Here is a 24361-nt window from a genome sequence, read left to right as displayed (position 1 = left end):
TTGTGGATGTTTTTACCCCTTTATCTTTGTGTTTTAACACTGCTCTAAATATATCTTCATGTAATGTCACTTTAATAAATATTACCAATATAACATGATCTTTTCCCAAAGACTTATTGTATCAGAGGAAGCTTATCAAGAATTCATTCTCTGACCTTAGTTGGAAAATGGAAGAGTAATGGCAAGGTAATTAAAAATAACAATTAACAAAATTTCCAGGTCTACATTTTTTATTCAACACTTCAGAAATAGACTTTTATTTAAAAAAAAAAAAAGGCACACTGGACTGTATTTTGAAGTAAGATTTTAACAAGAGACCTTTATATTGCAAAGGCATGGATAAAACTAAATTCAGGCTCTGGATGTGGTGGTTTGAGAAATGCAGATTTAGACCTCCCCAATGTGTGTATAATCTGTATCACTGAATTCACATTAATGGATGGAGGAGCTTCTGCCTAATTTTATTTTTTAATAATTGCATGTGCAACTTCAGGAAATGTAAAGACAATATCTTTTAGGGCTTTGCATGGAAATACAAAGGAAAAATATTACACTAGATGCTTGCAAATGTTAGATTTCCAGTCTTCTCTACCTTGACCTTGCTCTGTCCGCCCCATGTGTGTCTCTGGTAGTGTCAGTCTCATGTAACCTGTTGCCCAACCGTGGCTTTGACAACTCACATGAACTCTTGTCTTGGTTTTTGCTGCGCTCAGAACCTCCTGCAGGGCTTTATTGGGGGTGAATGGGTGGGTTGGTTTTGTTTGTTTCAGAAATTAACTTGTATGATCATAAATCTTAAAAAAAAAAGGCTTTAGCACTGAAAGTAGTTCAAGTTCAACAGAGGAGCTTTGAATTCCTTTAAACATTCTTGGAAAGCTGGGGTGAATGGAAAGTGTTGACAGTACATTTCTGTGAAGAGATGCTTCACTTGGAATAGATTTCAGGCTCTTTCTGTTCCTCATAAATGGAACTCATGGTTCCTAGATACCCTGATAACTGTTATACAAAAATCTTTCTCTGTCTTCAAATGATCTTTCCAGTATGTGCATTTGGGTTCCTATTTCTTACAAAGATAATCACAAACCAATTTGTGTAGAATAAGCAAAAAGGTGAAACAGCACCCTAGGAAAGATACAGTTATCTTGCAGAGTTTTTCTTTTTTACCTTTCTAGGTGGTAGATTACTGGGGCAAGTGGTTGCTGAATGTCTGCAGGGAGAGGTGCAATTGATAAGTTCCACTTTTTAGGGCCACAGAAAAGCTCCAGGTCTGCGTAGGGCTCCTGGCAGCTCTTCCTGCCCTGTGTGTATCCCCTGTCTCATTTGGAACATATCCCAGTATTCTGATCTTTTGAAACCTTAAATAGTTTGAAATCTGATTTTTCAGTGATTATTTTTTTTTTTTTTTTAAATCCTGTAATTTAGAGTGGTAGTTTTCATAAACAGGGGAAAAACTCTCAATTGTTCTGTTCATTGTTGTGGCTAAAATTCTTTGGGACTAAATATTCTTTATGGAAGGGGCTTAGTTTCTGCAATAGATAAGAGTGCTTCTTCAGGGCATGAAATTTTACAGAGATAGAGCTGTTCAGAGATAAGTATTAGGAAGGAAAATCTTTTGATTCTATAATTGCAATTAGATTCAGTCCCTTCTGATTGAGCTTTTAATCTTACAGTGTCTCTTACCGAGCATTTTAAAGCCCATGGAACTCCTAAGTGATTTTTTTTTTTTAATAAAGGCAGTTCTTAAAAAGAAAAACATTCCTTGCTCACAATTACTCTGTTCAACTGCTTAGAGCAGAAATACCTAAAATTGTTAATCTAGACTAATAGGAAATAGGAAAACTTTCTGAACTTTTTAAAGCTGGTTTATAAATAAAGTTATGCATCTTTAGCAAGTTGATGTAAGATCTGAAGTGAGGCTCTTAAAAAAAATTAAAAAGTATGCTTTAATATGCTAGTTTGGCTGTAGTTTTGGCTACATTTAATTTTTTGCAGACATTTAATGAAGATACTTACACCAGCCCTTAACTGTTCTGGAATCCTAATTCTAATTCAGTGACTGGTTCAATACTTGATTCTTCAGACAAGCAGGAAGGAAAGCTCCTCAAATAGTTTGTTATGTAAAGTCTGTAGCTGATATAAGCAGTTCTTGAGCTTCTAAAGGTTTCCTGGAACTGTAGTGTGAAGTTTTAAGATGTCAAGCTGAGTCAAAATACCAAATACGTAACTTGTGCATTTTTTCAGGTTTTCTTCATGCAGTAGACCTGCACTGCACTAAATTCTAACTAAAAGTCAGCCAGTTTTAGGACCTTTCATAGCCTGAGTATACCTTTAAAAGGTACAGTTAAAAAAAAAATTTGAAAGTTTGGCTTTGGCTGCCTGCATTTTGTTTTAACTAAAGAGAGAGAATCAACCAGAAACCTGTTGTCAGTAAGACATGAAATTACTGTAAGCTTCCTATAGAGAACTTTTTTTTCTCCTTCTGCTATTAGGGACCAAATAATTATTTATTTTAAAACTCATTGGTTAAAATGACTTTTAACGGTAAGTATTGTATGTTCCTCTCAAAAAGAAACCTATGTATGTTTGCACTAAATTAGTTAATGATTATTTGTTGACATTGTTCTCTACTCTGGTTGGTTTCAATTAAAATATACCCGTTCTTTCAAAGTAAGAAATGGAGGAATTTAAAAGTATTTTGACTTTTCAGTAACTTAGTTTGAATATGCAAAAAGTATTTGTTTAAAATGTTTGGAGCTGTCCCTAAACAAATTGTGGGAGTGTGTTTTCTACAAAGGCATTTGGTACATATAAAATGTCTTTGATGGTGCTCTGAGCTTTTGTCCAACCACCTGGGTGAGAAATGTGGGGATTTGTGGACAGGCAGATCTGCCTCTTCCCGCCCCGCGCCCTCCCCCCCCCGCAAAAGAAGTCATCTCCTTGATGAAATTGATTTGTCAGTTTGTCCCAGTCTAATGGTGTGATAGCCCAGCAGCTTTCAGCATGTTGAATAGTTTAAACCTGCTTTTGAGGTCAGTGTCAGCCACTCTGACCCCTGTGAACTGTCACCTGAGTCAGAATTGCAGGGATTAGGCCTTTGATATTGTGATGGCTTCGCCTATCAATTGACTTTTTCATTACTGAAGATGTTGGGCCTTTTGTTTCCCTTCTTAGTATGTAACCAAGCAAACCACTAAGTAGAAGGAGCATTTGTTCTTGTTCTCTCTCTCTGCAAGTAATAGAAGTACTTATCTTTTGTGAAGTGTACCTAATTAAACATAGGACAAAATAAAAATAGAAAACGTAGCATGATTGCAAGTATTTTTGTGCTGAACATCAGTATAATTTCTGGGTAATTTTAGTTAGACAAATTTGTGAGACTGTCAACTAACAAAATGCTGTATATAGAGAGCAAGGTGTCAGATTAGAAGTCACCAAGCCCTTTCAGCATTCAGCTTTCTGGGCCTGTGTGTGCGTCTTTAAATTTAAACACAAGGATTATTTGAATTCTGTAGTTCAGAGCACTTAACTGTTACAATATTTTATAAGGTACGTATTGCTTTAGTGTGTTCTCTAGATATTAAGCTGTTCACTTTAAGTTCTGTATCTGTTATACACACACACTTGCTCCTAGCCAATTTATTTAGCTGCAGATCAAAACTTTATCTAAGGATAAAATAGTCTCTCCTGTAGCTCAGTGTTGGGCTCCCTGCCTTCTCGCTTCCTTTAGTTGTTAGAATTTCTTGAATTCTTGCTTGGTTTGTTTACTCCTTGATTAAAATGAGTAAATCAAAGCATATCATAGATATGGAATAGTTGATTCCTGCTGGATCAGAGTAAATTAGTCTAATTACACGTGGCAGTTTTATTTGCTTGTGATGTAATGTGAAATGAGGTCCTGCCTCCCCCGAAAAAGCCCAAGCCAATTAATAAAGCTTTTAAGCTCTTTGTCACAGGCCACCGTGGAGGTCTGCAGAGAAGAACTTTAATCCAATAAACATTTCATTTAGATCATGAAAAGAAAGCATGAGGAGAAGCTCCTACAAGAGAGGGTGTTTCCAGCAATTCTAGCCGTGAAGAGATGTGAGGAATTTGCCAAATTAACCAAGAGGCCTTCATATTTAACACATAAATGTGTCAAAACTAATAATAGAATAATTTAATTTGAGTTGAACCTTATATTGTTAAAATTCTAAGAAGCCACGACTGTTTTCTTCAAAGACTTTACTGTTGAGCTGGATGGACAGGGCAAGGGGAGGTTGTGAGAAACCCAGATAGCAAATAGCACTGGCCGAAGCTGGTGGAAAGGGAAAAAAAAAAAAAAAAAAGAAAAAGGAATAGATAATTAGGTGTAATTAGTGTGTATGAATTGTTGTCTCCCTGCCCTTGGCTTGAATAAATTTCAGAGAAAAAAACCCCTAGTGGTGAAAACGCTTTGATGTAAGAAGAGTCATTGTGGTTTGGCAGCATAAAGGCAGTGTTTTATACTTCTTACATAATGGTCGTGATACAGAAAGAGTGAATGGACCCAGCACCCCCCAGCCTGCTTTACAGCAAGGACTTTTGGATTCCCTTGAAACAAAATGCATCAGAAGTTTTCAGTTGTTGGTAATGAGGCGGTGGACCTCATCAGCACTAAGCGTAAGCCATCTTTAGCCTTTGTTTAGATCTTAGTAGTTTGGGTTTTTTTTATTTTGTTTTGTTTTTTTAATTCTGGGAAATCCAGTTTCATAAATCAATACTACTTTTTTCTGTAGGTTTTTTTTTTTTTTCTTTCCATGCCTGCCAACAGTTCTGGCAGGAGCAAAGGCTAATACTGGCAAAAGAAATACAAATCAAATGTTAAAAAGGAAAAACAACGGCAAAAAAGGAATCTAGACAAATAACTTCATCCAGGGTATAATTCCAATTAAGTACATGTATTAGGTGTAAATTTGACCCTTGGCTTACAAAACATCATGTTATCAATTCAGAGTGAACTGTTGGCGTTTCTTTTTCACAGAACACCACAACTTGTATATTAGGAGACTGAAAGTTACAGTCATTATTGGTTCTTTCGCGAAACGGAATGTTGTACAGTGGTTTGTGGGTTGGTTTTGGGTTGTGATTTGGTGCTTTGTTGTTGTTGTATTTATACTTAGACTGCAGGGAAGATTTTTCTCCTAAGTGAAGTGAAATGGGGAGAGCTGTTCAGTGTAATTCCTATTGCATGAAGTTTACTCTGCCATTCTTCGGCTCCCTGACTGGAAAAAGGAGAGGCTACTTGTCTCCTACCCAGCACAGCCACATCTGTACCTCCTGAATTCTTTCACTTTTGTCTGAATATCTGAAATGCTATTCACAGAACAGTACATTTTAAGAGTCTCTGTCTTTATTCATGCACCATTATATTACAAGTTAATTGTCTGTTTTTCCTCTTCTTAGGGGGTAGCTGATTTGTAGCTAGACATTAAAATAAGTTATTGAAAAGTTGTACAATAGATCGTATGTTCCTTGTGGTAGCAAGAATAGTGGGGTTTCTTAGTTGTTGAAGTTTTGAAGGCTGTAATGTAAACTTGTGCAACTTCCATTGAACTAGTTTTCCCTCTAAATTTGTCTCTGCTGAGCTCTTCAGTTTAAAGTTTAAATGTTCTTGTCACGAGTGTAAGAAACAGATTTGTTAAAAAAATTGTATGTGGCAGTATTTCACTTCCCAGATCTTTGTGCTCTTGGTCCATTTAAAAATAATTCGCAAATAAGATGTTTTTGTCATCAAAAAGTAATCTGAGCATGATTAGTTTCATTTATGTTGTATACTGGGATGGTGTTTTGAAAGTTTTCCTCAGAATTTGTTAGTGTGGATTTTGGGGGTTTGCTTTTATTTCGTTTGTTTGCCTTTTTTTTTTTTTTCTTTTGTTACAGTGTTTAAAATTGGAACAAGCATGAAGTCTCTAAGGCTGTTGTAGCAATTCCCTGTATTTTGTTATTGCAGGTAATGAAGAACATGGGGGAAAAGACTCTAAAAAAAATTAGTTAACCCCTTAAAGCATTGCACTATTTTGTAGAACAAATAGCCTTTTGTACTTGAAGTTGATTTGATCTGTGAAAGGCAACACCTGAATATCATGCAAGACTAAGTAATTATGCCTGATTGTAAGGGTTTTTTTCAGGTATAGGTCACAGGAAATTCAGTTAGGGTAGAGTATGTACAAAACTAAGAAATATGCAGATTTTCTGTTGTAAGATTGTGTAAAAATTATTTACAGTTAATACTTGCACAAAGGTTAGAAAGGTTGATGAAGTGATATTTAGTTTTGCTTTACTATTCACTGCATGTCAGAATGTAATTATGACTGATTCATGAAACTGTCTTAGCAATAAACCATCTTTATTAAAATGCTGATCAAGACAAGAGCTGACAGTAATAAAGAATAGAACATTTTAGTCTTGTTGCTTTTGAATGATTGCTAATTACCCCAGAGGTCATGTATAGTGCTTATGAGGATTCATTGACATTTTCTTTAAAGTCTACTGTTTCAACAACATCTGAACAGAGACACAAAAACTGTATGCACACCTAACAGCATTTGGAGCAAGTTTTTATCCACCACCAAATACCTGATGATTCCCTTTCTCCTTCTCCCCAGTACCTCTTGTTTCCGTGGGTTGGAGTAGCAGGAAGTTAGGAGTGCTACAAACTTAATTTACTGTCTCTTTTTAAAAAAAAAAAAAATTAATTTTTTTTTTAACAAGGCCAGTTCTGAGTGTGGATGAAAGGAGCAGCCATTTGAAGGTCCTGCACTTGTACCATGCCTGCTTATGACAGTCTGGCTGATCTCCTTTTAGAGCAGCAGCCTGTGGACACACCTCCTCAGCTTGTGAGTCCCAGTTGGACCTGTTTCACCTTCTGAAACGTGCTGGTGATTGTCACTTGCTAATGACTTTGAGAATACTCCAAAATTAAAACCTGTGGCTGTGCTTTGTAGGTCACAAGTAACTTTTTCATGACACACTGTTTTTGCTTGAGAGGATTCTTTTTCTACCGCAGTTATGAATCTTTTGGGAAAATTCCAATTGTAATGGTCTCATTTGGATGAAAAAACTTTGTCTGGAAATCACTTCAGAAAGAAGAAACAATTTTCTAGTTGGTAATCTAGCACTACGTTGGATCAAATAAGGAAAAATAAAAATGGTTAAACCTAGTAAGCTCTGTTTACCCAAGGAACTCTTCCTGTGTTGCTGGCTGAGGGTTCTTGTCATGTCTCTACATGTTATGTGATGATCATTTGCTTAGGCTGAATATAAATGGATGAGAAAAACAGTTATCAATGAACAGTCTTGTTATTTTCTGATTTACTGGAGGAAAGGACTATTAGTGATCCTGTGTATTGTTAATGGAGACCAGATTGGCAGGGTGGGTGTGGGATATTTTCAAGTATAGTAGGGGTTTTTTTTGGATATAAGCAAATACAAAGAATTAGATGCTGAGGATGCATGTGAAAAGGCAAAATGATACCTACATGGAAATTATGATTAATTTTGCTCAAAGTGGTTGGAAGTTGCACTTCTCAGTTAGGCATGGTGTGGTTGTTAATAGTAAGTGTTCTAATGTGCTTGTTAAGAACTACACCAGAGGCCAGGAGTATTAATTGTGCAGCTTTGCATACCTGTGGACAGGATTATACTCTTCTTTGCTCATATGGAAAGTGTATGTGATACTGCATCTGCAGTGCTGCCACTGGTTTTGCAGGTGTCTAGTTTAACCTGAGTGTGAAAGGCTGTGGAAGCTCAGCAGGTATGGGAATTGGGTAATAATCATCCCAAGGTGAAGCACCCTCATGTCTCTGTCCCCCTACACCTTCTCCAGTGGTCCTCAGATAGGGTGGTCTGATCCTGTGTGCTGACAGGATGATTTATAAGATCTTGTATGTTGGCTCTATTTTATTCTAATGCCATTAAAATTCGGAGCAGAGAATGACAATTGGGTTGACTTAGGGTGGTCTTCAGTAACGTTAAGAGATATCTACTCACTTGCCTTATCAAGGGTCATGAGCTGATCACAATATTTGAGCTCACAGGGACATGTTGTGTTTAGTACAGTGGACCACAAGGCCATCTATTAATATTAGTGTTTCAGGGATTTTCTTGGTGACACATGGGAAACTTAAGTCTTGAGAACTTCTTGCAGGTTATCCAGTTAATTTTGACTGCCTTTTGAGATGTTCTGAAACCTTTGTTCTCTGCTTAATCTATCATGTCATGTACTTTAAATTCTCGAGCAATTAAACATTTTAATATCTACCATTCTTGATTGCAGCAACAAAGGAATATTAGAGGTGCTTACAGGAAGAAAAATGTATTTATATTAGTCTATATTAAATAACTTTCTACAGTAGATATACCGAAAGTCTAATTTTATCTGTTCTATCAGAAGATTGTCATTTTAGGTGTTGAGCGCTGAGGCTTTGTCTTTTTTCCTTCTGGAATAAAAAGGTTTTCTGTCACAGTGGAAATGAGTGCATGATCATGCTGTATTTTTAACTAATTGCGTTTTCAATTCTGTAATTGTATTTCTTCTTTATATACATAAATACATAAATGACTTCAAAATAAATTGTATGACTAATTAATTTTATGCATTTGAATTGGATAAGTCAGACTTGAAATATCTCAATAGAATAGAAAATCTGTTGGAAACTATAAATGGTTCCACAAGAACAGACTAAACTAAGTGTATCTTCAATTTATTTCAACAGGAAAGTACACGTTTAGCCCAAGTAAATTAAATTTGAATGTTTAAATCTCCATCTTAAAAAAAAAAATGGAAACCAATAGTTACAGTCATGGCTTTGACAATTAAGGACTAACAGTCTGAGCACCCCGGTTAGTTCTTTGGCTGTTGATTAGGATTCTGTGGTGGTGATTAGTGCGTGTGAGGATGCAATCACATCTGGAGGGTTTAATCAGTCCAGGGCTGGAGAAGTTAGTCCAAAGATGGAGAAAGAAACTAGAACTTCTGTATGTAATCCTGGTAGGGTTTTTCCCCATGCTGCAAAAAGATTAAGGGGAGAAAACAGAAAAGCTCAACAATTGATTTTATTTGCTCCCCTCCCTGGAGTTTGCAGGATTTGTAAGTTATAGTATTGATTTTCTAGTTCCGTGATGCAGGAGTATAATGTCATCGCCACCTGTGAGGGGGAGAGAAGACGTGTGGGGGTGCTTGTATACCCCCTCTCTGAGGTTCAGTATTTCTTTCATGCAGTTGTGAGCAGGATTTGTTTTTCTGTATTGTGCAACCATGTATCTTGTTTTTGTTTTTGTAAATCTAGTATGTGAAGAGCTTAGCTTGGACGTATACGATATTTTGATGTGCTTTATTTTCTTCTATTATATATTGTGGTTATATGCTGTCTTTTTAACATGTAAAGCATGGCTCTTGAAAAAGTATTTACAAATATCAACCTTTTTGTCCTCTGAACTCCTGTGAAGCAGATAAGTGAATGTTTACGTGCGTAGAAACAAAGAACCACAGTGGGTACCCTTGTCTACAAACGAAACCTCAAATGGAAAAACATTTGGATCTCTGCTCAGTGCGTAGCTTCCCTGTGACCTTTCTGACTCTGAGTGAAGGTGACCATGTGCTGAATCCCCCTTCAGAGCTGTCTCCACCGGTACACACTTAATTTGGAGACGAGATGCTGTTGTTACACCCTGGTGGTGCAGGCGATCCTCCTTTGGCTGCCCTTCAGTTCACTGGTTCTGCTCTCACACCCTTTCTCTTCTCTACAGCGTAGAGCTCAGTTTGTGTCAGTAGCATTGCCCACACCAGTGCATGTTTCTATGCTGGTTTGTTGGCATTAATTTCTTCCACATCACTACTTAATGATTGCATTCTTTATTCATACTCGTGTTTGATTTTTTTTTTGTTACATTATTTTCCAGTAACACCCATAGATCTGTATTCTACTGACATAAATTTGTATAATGAGAAGGTTGTTCCTACCCTACAAAGCTTATAATCTAACAGCAGCAATTGTGTTTTGAAGGGATGTTTTCTGGGAGCATGTTGCTACACAGATTATAACATTTTATTTTAATGGCAGGGGCCACCAATTTTATGTATATTGATACAGTACCTAACAGAATAGGTGCAAGTGAGCTTTGAAGTGTCTCAATAAAAGTAATTCATGATAAACAACAGTAGATACATGAACCTGTAGAAGGGTTAGGAAATTCTTGTGGCTGTTTTAATTTTATTTTGAACATGGGCTCTAAATGGCTGGAGTGCTTTCCTGAATAGATCATCAGTCTTGGAGGGAAAAAAAAAACCCCACACACCACACACAAAAAAATCCCCTATCTTCGAGGTCCAAGTCAGTGGTTCTCAAGACAGTAATAAATGAAAAATATGCTAGAGATTCAAAGTAAAATATAAACCAGAATTTGACTGAGAATACTGGTTTAAAAAATATGAGATAGAATTAGATGAGAAAGATTTAAGCCAAAATAAAATACCAAACCAAATCTGGAAACTGGTTAGGAACATCCAAGGACCAGGATAGTAAAATTACAAGTGTCTTCCGAAGGACTAAGTATCTCTCTGGTTCTGTTACCTGGCCCATGCATTTATGCTTATATCATGTGTTACAGAAAACTGTTGTGTATCAACTCTGTTTTTCTATTTTGTTGATGTTTGCTTCAGTTGACTTTTGTCTCCTAAGGAAGCAAAAAATCAGTAGGACTATAATGGCTGTATTTATATATCTCTGAACAGGATGCTGCTGTTGCCTCTCTGGCTGAAAGGTCCTATAGCCCAGAATATCTAACAGATATTTAAAAAATAAACTTTGTAACGTTATGTCGCATTAGAGTGAATAGTAGTACATTATTGTAGACATGCCAAGACAAGGTTCATACGGAGAAGAAATATCTGTTTAGGCAACTATTTGTAGCTTTAAAAGGGCTTAAAAACATAAAGAAGCTTTTGAGCAAGCAAGCTCTTCTTAACTAGTGTCACTGATGAGGGTGATTTTTCCTGAATAATGATCATATTAATACTAATTACTTTGAAGACAGAGAAAAAGGAAAACAGAAGAAATGCATCATCTGCTTCATAGCTCTGTTGATAGTATTCACATGTACAGGTCTTACCTCCAGAATTCATTCGCTGTAGTGTTAAATCGTGAAGTCGTAAAAGCCTCTCAGTGCATTTAAGGAGTGCTAAGTTTGTAAGCAGAACACAAGTGAACTAAACCACTTGGCACCAACTGCTGCTATGTATTTCGGCAAACTGCAGGGACCTGTGTGCTTCAGCCCAGTGTCAGTCTGTATGTGAGGGCACAGAACATCTGCCCTACCCTCCCGGCATCAGCAGCTGAGCCACAAGCACTGCTGTAAGTATCAGCACAATGAATTTACACCAGCTACGGTGTTCAGGTGCGCTTTTCTTCTTTCGGCCATATCATAACCATGCCACACAGTATATCTACTTCTGTGTTTACTCTTGGCTCTATATGCAACACAACACCCTGAGAGAGCGGTAGTGTTTGTAAACCCATCTTGAAGGCCAAAGAGATGGGGCTGGATCCATGCAAAATTTCCTGTCGTTTCCAGGAAAAAAAACAAAGTTATAAGTAGCAGTAGTAAATATCTGAGTATCTAAGGTTTATCTAAATAATTTCATAGTCTGCATAGCTGTAGAATTGTTTGTGTGTTTTTTTTTTCCCTACTAATGTGCAGAAAATAATACTTGAGCTAAGCTACTACTTCAGAAAAATAAAACTTTGTGTGGAAAGAAGCTGAGCATCAGTGCCTGGCAAAGAAAAGCAAAGTCCATCAGCGCTGCTGTGAAATTTCAGGGATATTCCTTCTAGCCTTGACTGCCAGACTGACGCTGAAGAAAAGCTTAAACATCCTCCCTCCCTCATGCATATTATTAGATGCCTCTGGAACTTTTTTCTTCTGCTCTGTTATTCTCTTTCTTTGTAAGCTTTCATGAAAAGAAAGGGAATAGATTATAATAATATTGTAGCACCAATGCTATTGTGTTTGCAGTAGCCTTAGCCCAAGATAATGATTTGATTAGCATGGCTTTTTCACTTACTGGAATTAAAGATACATAGATTTTCCTAGGATTCTGTGCCTTCAGGATGACTTTTTTTCACCTTCTTTCTTCAGCTGTGTATCTTTGCAGTGAAGTTGGAGGTTTAAAATAGGTGTAGAGCCTTCAGTAATAGCCAAGGGCAAAAAATTAATGCAATGAGTCATCACAGTCAGTCCTGCAGATATTTGTAATCTCTAAGTCCTATTCAGTGCATTTGTTCAAAAGGGCCATTGTTCCTTAAATCACTGATGATAGTTCTTCTAAAATGTAAGTTTTTTCTTCCTGCAATGTAGTTGTTATAAATGAGATTTGACATTTCCAATTTTGATACTTGAATGGCCTTAAGGAGGCTTTGAAAAATTTGACACACAGAATATGAAATGCTTAATGAGAGTGTTAAAGATAAACTAATAGTTCATAGTGCAGGGAAGAAGCAGAGTAGTTTAGTGGATTTTAGCAATCCAAAGAATTTTGACAGTGTTGAATTACCTAAAAAGAAAAAGTTTCATTGCTTTAATTAAATTGGTGATAGTGGTATATTTCCTAAAATATTAAAACTTCCCGTTCTTTTATGTCTTCTTTTGCCTCTGGCTATCTAACATCCGGAAGTTGTGTATGTTGGCAGTAGTAATAACAGATAAGCAGAGCTATTCCTTTTACCAGGGGGTGTAAAATCTTGATCCCACTGAGGTTAGTGATAATTTTGCTCTCAGCCTCAGGCCTTGAATCAAAAAAATGAAGCACCTTTTAGTGCAGCTGGTTTTGAGTTTTCTAAGAGAAGCAATTATTGTGACTACTCAGGGACACATCTATCACACTTGGAATCTTACAGGTTGTTTAATGTGGGGGGTGAGGAAAGGAGGTCCTCCTGTGAGTAAATTCAGACATTACAAAAATGAAACAAAATATTGTTGTAGAGCTTTGTTTATTCCCGTTTATGCTTCAGTCCATTTTGCAGTAAGACTTGGCATGGTTTGTATATTTGGTGTTTGACTCATAAAATTTTTAATATTCTTAGTAGAAGGAAAAGAAAAATATTTTTAGTTTATAAAGTAGAAGTAGTTTCAATTGTCTCTGCTAGAATTTGATTGTGATCTGTTAAACTTCTATTGCTCCTGACTTTTTATTTCTAAATATGTATTATTTAACGTGAAATTAATTATTTTCACACGCACCCCCAACAAAGCACTACCCAGAGAGAAGGGGTAATACCCACTCTCAATTTATTCCCTGTGCTTCCAATCAGTATTAATTTTCTAGGTGACGGATTTTTGAAAATGGTTACTTTTTTGTTTGGAATATGTGAATGATTTCCAGCTTGTTTCTTTGCTTTGATAATTGTGAAGGAGTCTTCAATTTTGTGATCTGATGATATTCGTGCTGATGGTTTATCACAGCAGTGTGTCTTTCCTCTAACACAGACAATAATAAATACAGCTTTGGCTTCAGAAAAGCTATTCTTTTTTTTTTGTTGTTGTTGTTGTCTCTGTAGAAATACTGCAACACAGTCCAGCTTGATTCTGGCATAGACTACAGGAAACGAGTGCTTCCTGCTGCTGGAAAGCTCTACTACCTGTAAGTTTATCTGCAATATGGTATTTGCCCTCTTTTTCTTTCTTATTAGCCAAGAATTTCCTAGTCAATAGGAAATGAAAAATGTAGAGTAGAATTAGCAGAATGTGACTTTTCCTTTCTTTGCCTTCTGGTCCGTTTTGTTCAGCAAACCGCCTTCCATTATGCCTTGATATTAACTTCATTAAACTACATTTTCAGTATCCACAGTGGCATCATTTATAATGTGTGACTGAATAAAAACTAATTAGATTTTTTTGGGGAGGTGTGGTGTTTGGAGAACTGAAGTGACAGATGGTTAGAAAGTAATGAATATCCTCTTGTAAGAGATTGCACAATTCTCTTATAATAGAAGAACATCCTTATTGTATTTAAGTAATTAAGTATTTATAGAAATCCAATGACAAGGATTCATTTAATGTTGGGTGTTTCCAGTGCTGTGGATTAAAAAAACTCAACACCCTCCTATTTTGACAGACTGTTTCTGTTTATCATGACAAAATGTCTTTAGCACTTTATTCTATATTTGCAAATAAATATATTTAAAATATGTTCACAGTTATGCTTATGGTTGCAGCATGTATCTGCCTAATAGAAACATCCTCTTTTTAAAACAAAGCAAACAAACTTTGAAACCTTTGCATTGCTGACATTTTTCTATCTTGTATTTGCTCTTATAATATTATTTAACCAATGACAACCTGAGCAAGGTAGACAACAATAACTTAAAATTAGTTTTATAATGGTTGTATCTTTCAACCCAACATACAGTATTGATTAAACGTCATGTTTCCATGAAGAAAGGTGCAGTATTTTCAGTGATGTGACAGGTATTTGAGATGAAGTATGTCTGCATCACTCTATAATAAAGTTAGAAATTGTATTTGTATGTCCAGAAGGAGGAGTACTGCTTAGGAGAATTACAACAGGTAACTTTGCTTCTGGAAGGATATGACAGAATTTTATATATGGAAAACAGGTCAAATGAAGGTCCTTTATCTTCAAAGTGTGACTGTATCAACTCTGGATAAGTTCTATATTCTGTATGTTCTGTATTCTTGGCTGGCTCCGCTTTCCTTAAGTTTTGCGGTGGCTGCTCAGAAGTGCTGTTTGAAGTGGCCGCTGTTCTGTCGGTGTTCCCTCCCTGTTACCATTGCTCATCATAGCCCTTGTTCCCATGTCTGCGTTGCTGGCCCTGCTTAGGGCTCTGCTTTTTGTGCCCACTGCACTCTACTGACTGTGGAGGGCACCTACCGTATTATTTTCTCACTGCCCGTGCTCTGAAGAAAGGAAAAGCACATCTGTGGTTTCTAGCAGGTAATAGGCTACACATGGTGCCTATGGCATCAGCTCTTGGAGGAGAAGAAACATGAACAAGCCCCAGGAGCAATACTCAGCCAAAGTATTTCGTGGTGTTCTGCTGTAAAACTTGTGGTCAAGTGAATGGCAGAGACTGGTGATGTCTGTCTCATGTTCTCTCATTGGAAAGATATCGATTACCTCTAGAATTTGTTGTGTAAATCATTAGGAAGCAGTGCTTGAAAAAAAAAAATCCTGTAGCTGGCGATGGAAATAAGATACTTATTTGATCCTCCTTGCTTTGTCTGAGGAAATTATTCATTTTTCTATTCAAACTTATTCATTGGGGCAACCCTGCAGAACTAGTGTAGTAGATGGAGAACTCTTTTTTCTTTTGTTTTAAAATTAGTATCTATACAGTATTTTGCTACAGATTTTTGACATTCATTTAGCAGTCTTTCCCCCCCAAAAAAATGTTCTTGTCCAACATGTTTACATTTGCCTATTAATATAGTATCACCATGACATTGTTTTTTAAATCCTCTTGATGCTTCATAATTTGTGTAATCTTTTCTTAATTTAAAATATGCAACTAAGGGTTGCTTGAAGCTGTTTGACACTCATCTGAAAGCAGTCAGTTTAACACAATTACAAGATTCCTGATCAAAGCAACTTCCTTGATCTCAGTCTCAGGTATCTATTTCCAAAACAAACTTTCTTGGCAATGAGGTGCAAGTATCCACCTAGGTGTCATACTCAGCTGTTTCTTCTTGTAGCCTTTACATCAAACTTTTTGATAGTTCAATGCATACATGTGTGCATACTCTTCAATATATACCCATTCTTTCCCCCTTTTTATGACTTCTTTTCAGATTTTGTCTGTTCCTTTTAATTTGTTGTTTTGTCAGAGGAAAGCGGCACACAAATATCAATGTTGAGAGAATCTTTTTAAAGTTACAATTTTCATGTACTCTGAGAAAAGGGTTTTTAACAAGTGTTTGGAATGGCACTTGTAGAGATTTGGGTTTTGCTGCTGTGGGATTTTTTTGTATGTGTGTGTGTTTTGTTTTTTCTTTTCCCAAGGTTTATATCTACAAGGTTTGCTATCATTAAGCTTGAGCTAAAAAGTAGTTATTTCAGTTCTACTGTTAACATTTTTAAGGTGCTTAAGGCCTAATGAACAGGAAAGTAATTGTGTAACATGCTGATCATCATTTACCATTTAGAGGAGGTGTAGAACTGCATGAAGCAATGCAACTTGAGTGCCTCTGTGCTCTATAAAAGTAGAATTTTCACACCAAATGAGAATATACAAACTTCAATGAAGCATTAGAAATCCTAGTTCCAGTTTATTGTCTAGCGTAGCATTAATTTACTATTCTCAGCTTTCAAACTCAGCTAGAATTATTATGTATCATCTTTCAGAATGAAACACAGAAACGTTTGCACTCTAACCCATCCAGTGACAAAAAATATTCTCTGATCAGACAGGTCTGTAATTCTTGTGGCAACTAGCAGATGAATATAAACTTTGCTTCAGCTCTCAGCACAGATATTTTGCATTTTAACTCTCTGTAGTTATCTTTTCCCAGATAGTATTGGCAACAGAGAGGGGAAAACTGATAAAATTACTAAAGCAGAGAACATGCTGTTATTTTGAATTTCGTAGTTTAATTTTGCAAATTGTTTGATCAATACAATCAGTTGACTTGATGTTCTCCCCCCCCAACCCCGAAAGCTGTTCCAATATTGAATTTCACAAAGTCCCCTCTCCGAAATTTCAAAGGATACTTCTTTAGGTGCTTGACTGTCTTGCCTTGTCTATTTGCACTTATTTTGCATGCGAGATAGAGCCAGAAGCCTTTTTTCTCATTGTGTACACATAGTGTTAATGGATCTGCTGTGCCTGTATTGCCTCATTACTGGAAACAGCTCAAAACACAGAAGTCTTTCAGTGTATGCAAATAAGGCAGAATCATCTACCTGAGAGTTAATATTCTCTACTTTTAAGTGTATTCTAAATCTAATGTTTGTATTTAGAGCATAACATCCTGTTCTCTTTTTTATGGGCAAAAAGCTAAGCAGGCTCAGGCAGCTGTTTGATGTTGGCTTCAAGTGTTATTAATTTCATATTCTATTATTCTTTTCACTGTAGCACAAGTGAAGCTGATGTGGAGGCTGTCATGGATAAGTTGTTTGATGAGCTGGCTCAGAAACAAAATGATTGTACGTAAGTTAATTTCTCTTGAAAGAGAATACATTTAGAACACAATGCCCAATCTCCACTGACCAATTAATAAGTTCCATTGCTGTATATGGGTTGATGCCACACTCAAGTGGCAGTCATTGTATCAGCATTTTGTCTAATTTATGTGTTGAATCATGTGCTATTATTCATCAAGCTATGCATTTCCTATCTGTAAGAGATGAATTTTATAGTAATTATCCAGAGAAGATTGAGTCTTTGTTCATGTTCCCATAGTAACTAGACCAAGGATTCTAAAAGTGCAAGGCAGAGAGCTGAGGCTGAATAAAGCGTGTGGAACCATTGCAGACTTCACGTTTGAAGAGCTGTGCGACAGAGTGAGTACCCAGTCAAATCTAGATCAGTTAATGCTCAGACTTCTCACAGTTTAAAAAAAAAACGCAAACACAAAAAACCTACAAAAAACAAACCCCAAACATAAAAACTTGCTATTTTCACAAGTCATACTAAATTAAAAGCGTTTTTGTTTTTGTTTTTGTTTTTTTTTTTTTTTTTGTTTTTGTTTTTTTTTTTTTTTAACTTGGCAGAAAGGTTTTTAATTTAACAGGAGGAAAAAAGGCCCACAAAATGCAGCTTCCCAAAAGAACAATAATAATTTGCGTTTTAATGATACAGCAAATTCACTCTGAAGTACATTACAGATTGTGTTCAAAAATCATAATATAGTATGTGCCTGGGTTAGCATCATTGCTGGAATATTAGTAGTCACAATGTATCAATATGTAAAGAGCATTCAAATACTGTTTTCAAAATCTGGGGTTTAAGTTGATACTCAAGCAAAAGAGTAGTAATACAGGCAGCACTAGAGTGAAGCAGTTGTTGTGTGCCTTAATTGTAACTAGCTATACAAGGGCTGTTTAGTACCAGGCCTTCTTCTCAGAATTTGCCAAATTTTGCTAAATACTGCCAAATTCTCTGCCAAATATGTGGGGTGTGATTCCTGAAAAGCTCTATTCGTATGTGACCGCCAGTGGGTTTGAAGACAGTGCCCCAGAAATTGCATCCTACTTCAGTGACCTCTCTGCTGACACCTGAAGTCGTTGTTAAATGGCCACAACTCTAAACCTGGCTGAGAGCACCTTTGATTCAGGATGCTGACCAGTCCTTTGGTTATAACATTGTTTTCACTTCCTTGTAGCTACCAAGTTGATGATTATTTGGACAGAAATTTCACTGGTTACGTTTCAGACTGTAGGTTTTAGGCTTTGTTGCTTTTTAGTTTCAGACAAAGCCGGTTAGCCATTTGTGAGAATGAAGGTATGTCATGGGTAGAACAGCTTGCTTTTCACTAAAAGTTTTGAGACTTTTTCTTCATTGTGCCTCTTAATGTATCATCAAACTGTGCTGTCAGCAAACACTTGTAAAATGCTTTAGTCCAATAAATGCCTTATGTACTTAACTGAGATGATAAATTGCTTCTAAGGAGAAGTACTCTGGTAGCTCAGGTGGCAGCGGCCACTACTTGGGGTCTGAAGGTTCTGATCCTGTTAAATGATGTGGGGTTCAGACCATCTTGGTGTAACAATACTGAGGTGCTTGGTTTGTGCTCAGAACAAGTAAAGAGTATCCTTATGAAATGTTAAACATCATTTAACAGGATTGTTCTGATGGTGGTCACCCAGGACTTGGAAAGTCTGCTGTCTTAGTTCAGATGCCTTCTGCAGATATGCTATGGATAGTCTCTAATGCAATAATCACATGGCAGACAATACATGTTTTTCTTAAGCAGCTTCCTTCATCATAATTTATTTTGTTTGCATATGGCTCAATTTGTTTTTACCTTTAATTGTTGTATTCAATTATTTATTTTGCCGTGATTTTTCTCTTCAGGTGGCTGATGTACCTTCATATATTTTACATTAGTGTGTTGGTAAGGCGGTATCACTGTGCTCACTTCATAGGTAGAGAAGTATAGTCATGAACTTCAGAATTGTCCATTAGATTTGGATGAATGGCTTGAGTTGCCTCTAATACAATATTTTTCACAAATATAAACTTTTATAGCACTTCATAGCAATAGTAAAAAATTCCTATTGGTATAAGCTGCATTTAAGACCTTGCCTGGCCAGCTGCTGCATTTGCCCGCCCTGTTGCCTTTAAAATGTACTTAAAGCCAAAAGAAAATATAAGTTGTCAAACCATGAAAACAAGTTCCTTTTTTTTAATTAAAACTTTTTAACTCTTTGGTGGAAAAATTTATACGTGCAGTATCTTCTCTTTAACAGTCCGAATGGGAAGTCATTCCCACTGATGCCACAGAAGAAAAGGAAGAATAGGTAGGATTGGGAGGAGTGAACTGATGGTTGTTGTCAAAATAACCCTCAAAGTCAGGAGACATTCAACATGAGAGGAAGTGTAAAGTCATTCATATATTTTCAAATAAACTGGCTAATAGTGGGAACTATTTGTAGAGGGATGAAGCAGAAATCTGTATGAGACATAGCTAAAAGCTGTTTGGTACTGCTGGTGGTGCCAAATGGTAGTTAAGTTGACAGGCATCATGAGTGCAACTGTTAAGAAAAAGGAAACTAAGAGTCTGAGAAAGATGTAATGAAAAAGATCCACAAGAGAAAATGCTACAGGGGAATTTGTTGGCTTTGGCTTGGGTGAATCTGCAAGTTTCTTTGTGCTGGATATGCGGACAAAGTCCCATGAGAAGGCAGATTGTCTGAAGGGACACAGGGTGGGAAATCTTCCAAACTGGAGCCTGCAACAACCAGGAAGGGGCTTTACTGCCAGCCCAAGCGAAGCATCCTAGATAGATAAGTGCAATCTGAAGCTGGTGTCGTAGAAGCCAAGTAAACATATAGCAGAATTGAAAACAAGATGTGCAGTTGGATTTATATCAGTGATAAGACCTGGTGACAAGCATGATAAATAGGAAATTCTCATTAGTGGTGAAAAATGAGATATAATTGATATTATTGAAACCTCATGGGACAACTCGTAAAATAAGAACATTAAATCAGTGCTTAAAGCCTACTTAAGGACAGAGTGGCTAAAAGAGGTGAAGGACAGTATGCAACATTAAAGACACTGGTACCTGCCTTAAAGTTAATTAATACGAGGATCTTGAATACATATCAATCAGTCTACTAATTAACAAACCCAAGAGGGTAGTACTCACAGGAGTCTGGTGCAAATGGAGAATGAGGTATATTGCTTTTTGAGCACTTGGCTATAAAAAGCATATCAAGAAAAAAATACCATTGTATGGGAAGCCTATGCTGTAGATGAAATGCAGAAAATGGTGAAATCTAATTAGCCTGAAAATTGCAAATGAGATTTTTTTCTAGCATAAAATGTACTGCATCCAGTACAGGGTCATTTGATTTGAGCAGCTTTATGGGAGCTTACAGTGATGAATTCATCTAGGAATTTATCTTGCATAAGGACAATCTTCTCTATAATTTTCTAACATTCAGTGTAACCAAAAGATACTTCCAAACAGGGGAATTACATATTTGAGTGTTCAGGAAGGGTAATTTTCAAAAGCAAAAGGGAAATATGACCAAAACTAATTTGAAAGGGAAGTGTAAACAAAAACAACGGAAAGAACAAGAAGGACTGTTTGAGGAAGAAGAGAGTAAAAGTATGTCCTGTGTCACTGTCGAGATAATCAAATAGTATAGAATGAACCACAGCTAGTTATGAAGTGTGGGAAGAATAAAGAGAAACTAAATGTCACGGGCAAACATTATGTCTGCTCAGCTATGAGACTTTTTGTTGTTAAGTGAAATGGGAGGTTTACTACGGTTTTTATTATCTCAATGTTATTGGCTTATTCTTAGGTAGAGATGGCTGAACTTCTAATAATGATGTGGAAAAGGGAAAAGGTTTTGCAAAAAATACTTGTTCTAGGGGAAGCCGAGTGAAATATTTGTGTGACTAAAGGATAATAAAATAACTTTCAGTCTGTTAATAGTTAGCATATTAAAAATAGCCTGCAGATACATTTTGAATCATTGGAGTCCTAGAAAACTAGACTGAGATCACTGACTAGCTTTCTATTTTTGATAAATATTGAAGTGCAAGAGAAATTCCGTGGCCCTGGAAGAAAGCTCCTATGTGCCAATATTAAAAAATCAACAAGCAAAATTCATACAAGTATGATGACTGGTATAATTGCAGCCTGGAGGCCAGATTTTAGTCCAGAAAAGGTAATGGAGAAGCTGGTTCTGGATTCACACTGTGGATAACTACAGAATGGAAATGAAATGAATTTCAGTCTTCCTGATTTTTGTGGAAAAGGTTGAGTTGTGTAGATGCTGTTGTTCTTACCAAGAAATTGCTATTATTCAGTGTCTAGAAAGTATTTGTTAAATGGATTGTGAAATTAGTTAACTAACATATAGAAAGAATTATTACCGAAAGGTTGTTGTTGAGTGTAGCTTTTCTAATGAGCCCATTTTTATACTAAGGCCAGTACAATATTTTTTTTTTCCCCCAGCAGTTTTGAATTTAACATAAATGCTAATACAGATTTGCTCTAAGTGCAAAGAGAGGTGTGTGTATGGGGGGGGTGATGAAAATTAGGATGCTGCATGCAATTTATTTCTCAGCAGAACTGAGATTTTGGGGAGGATGGAGAGGGTATATTTTGGGTTGACTTTTTTAAATCTAAGCAAATACAAGATTTTACATCTAGAAATTGGGAACACAAGTCATACCTACAGGACGAAGAGACTGTGTCCTGGGCATAGTGGCTTGGAAATAGCTTTGAGTATTGTAAGGACAAACAGCTCAAAAGGAGTTTCTGGTGCAGTGTTAGGGCAATTAGACCTATTTCATTTGGGATGGGTAGGGTGAAAATAAACAGGAGGGTAGAAAGATTATTTTAATTTTAAAAACCTCTCAGATTGATGGCAGAATGTTAGATGTGGTTTTGACATCAGAATTTTAGAAAAGATGTTGAAAAAGCTGAAGAGGCTGTTGAAAAAAGCCACAGACCATTTGAGCTGGAGAATTTGTGCCCTCAGATGACAGACTTACAGTTCAATTTGTTCATCTTATTAAAAAGAAGACAGGAAGATGATTTTATAATGTACAGCCATTTTCGCAGGAAAAAAAAAATACAGATACTAACAGACTCCCAAAGCTAGCAGAAGAAGACATAATTAAAACCAGAGCCCACAGAGATTAGATTAGATTTAAAAAAAAAAAAAAAGACAAAAAAAGCAGCCATTCACATATTTGAAACAGTGAAGGAAGTGGCAGAGCCTCCTTATACTGTGTTTTAGGTCAAAACTGGATGTCATTTTAGGAAGAGGAGTTTATGTTTGAGCCTAAGTACTAGTTCTTAGGCTTAGCTGTCTCTAAAATTCAGGAAATTGAAGGATCACGTGATCTGTTCTGGTCTTAAATTATCTAAAACTAGAGATGTGAGAAAGACAGGGTCCACACTGCCTGTTGGCAAGTGTCTCGAGTTCAGCAGCTGGCAGGGGAATGTGCCCGTTCTGTCTCAAGGGGATAACCTGCACTCAGCCTTCTCACGCTTTTGGGATTTTGGGACAATTCTTAGTCTACTATCAGTCTGTGCAGTGAGCTCAGTCTGCATTTTTCCCGAGATTTGTAAATTCCTTGGATTTGAGTGGGGTTTCACAAGAGGTGTGTAAGACATTTCCCTGATACCAAGCAACCTTTCTTTGAAATTTGACGTTCCTGTACCACAGCATGGAAGCACGACAACTTCTCACTGAGCCTCTTCTAAAGGAAAGTCTTACCTTGAGGAGCAAGATGTGTAATAGCCTTACTCTCAGAAATACAGTAATTGACCAAAAAATGAACAGTCGTTCACACACACAGATGCATGTCCATATGAAGTCAGTTTAGGACATCCATTCAGAATGGGGAAGTTTCAAGATGAAAACTGGTTTCACAATGGAAGGTGGATATTGACTCTGGTTAGGCTTTTGTTTGCATTTTTCACATCTGATAAATACAAGAGAGCAAGAACAACTCAAAATATAATATTTTATTTAGTTAATGCAAATAGTTGTGGTTACATTTATTTCTTCTGTTGTATTTGGTTCATAATTACAAAACCAGTATATAGTTTAAGGTAGAGGCATCAGTGAATGTAATGAAAGGAATCAGTTGCTTTAAGAAGTTATTTCTTTTAATATTGGATTGTTGCAAAAATATCTTGGAAGATATTTTTCTGGAATTTTTTTGAAGCTCGCATATACTGGTGCTCATATGGTTCTCAATGGCCTTTGCAGCATGAACGGACAACATTGTAGTCAGAACTTGGTGAATTGATTCCTTCAGCCATCCATAGCCTTTAATGGTTCCAGAAAGAAGAATTTAAGTTTTCCAAGAGTCAATATGTGAAAGGGTGAATGCTTTTGTTATGTTGGAGAGATAGTTTATCAGCCAAGTAACTCTGCTTTCACATTGTTGTGACGATATCTCTTATGGTCTGGTCTTGGGTAACTGTTACTGTGCAGTCCACAGGGGTGAACATTCAGACTTCAAAACTCTGTTTACATTTATTGGTGTAGGATTAAGGGGATGCTTCTGAAATTGGTCAAATTATTACCTATTTAGACAGCAACTTTTGTAACACGTCATTTCATCTGAACAGTCTGTAAAACCTTTTTTCAAATTCAGTGATGTTTCCTTTGAAATAAAATAAAAATTCTGCTTTAAAGGGAAATATTAGAACATTTTCCACTTTGGTGTCACATGATTTCATGAAAAGTCAGCCAATAAGGAATAGATGAAAATAGCAAATCAGCACTTGTTACATTATTGTTTACGGTGATTTTTAAATCATAGTTTCCCAGTTGGGGAGAACTCCAGATTTCAGCTGATTTAGTTAAGTGTGGATATGTGGAAAACTAAAAAAAAGTGCTGGATAAGGGGATATTGATCTGCCAGTCCTCTTTCTTTACTTCCCATTTAAAATTTTGTTTAAAAGCTGATAATTGTGACACTTTGTCTTAAATCTTGATCTGGTATAAATATTATAGACAACAGTGTACCTTATAGGTAACCTTCCAAAGTCCTTAAGGAGTAAAGAGATTGTGTCTTCCTCACAATATTATCTTTTACAGTCTTCCTCTCACTTGTGTGTAGCAACTACTGCCCTCTGCTGGGAATCCTGACTTTGTAGTGTACTCAAAAACATTTTAACCTTTTCT

The 24361-nt window shown here is 36.5% G+C and overlaps 1 protein-coding gene across 3 annotated transcripts in view; it reads left to right on the top strand.

The window, feature by feature from the left end:
* AFG1L (AFG1 like ATPase) overlaps positions 1–24361 on the top strand; it is a 68892-nt gene that overhangs the window by 28400 nt on the left and 16131 nt on the right. For 2 of the 3 annotated variants that reach the window (XM_071806662.1, XM_065835876.2), the window contains 3 exons: positions 13572–13654; positions 17106–17176; positions 17433–17533. The exons of the other annotated variant lie outside the window; for it this stretch is intronic. In XM_071806662.1, the coding sequence (XP_071662763.1) occupies positions 13572–13654; positions 17106–17176; positions 17433–17533 (255 nt within the window). The remainder of the gene's footprint in view (positions 1–13571; positions 13655–17105; positions 17177–17432; positions 17534–24361) is intronic. 3 annotated transcript variants of the gene reach the window in all.

Source organism: Patagioenas fasciata, chromosome 3, assembly GCF_037038585.1.
Source record: "Patagioenas fasciata isolate bPatFas1 chromosome 3, bPatFas1.hap1, whole genome shotgun sequence".
Lineage (NCBI taxonomy): Eukaryota > Metazoa > Chordata > Aves > Columbiformes > Columbidae > Patagioenas > Patagioenas fasciata.
This window is presented reverse-complemented; position numbering and strand designations above follow the sequence as displayed.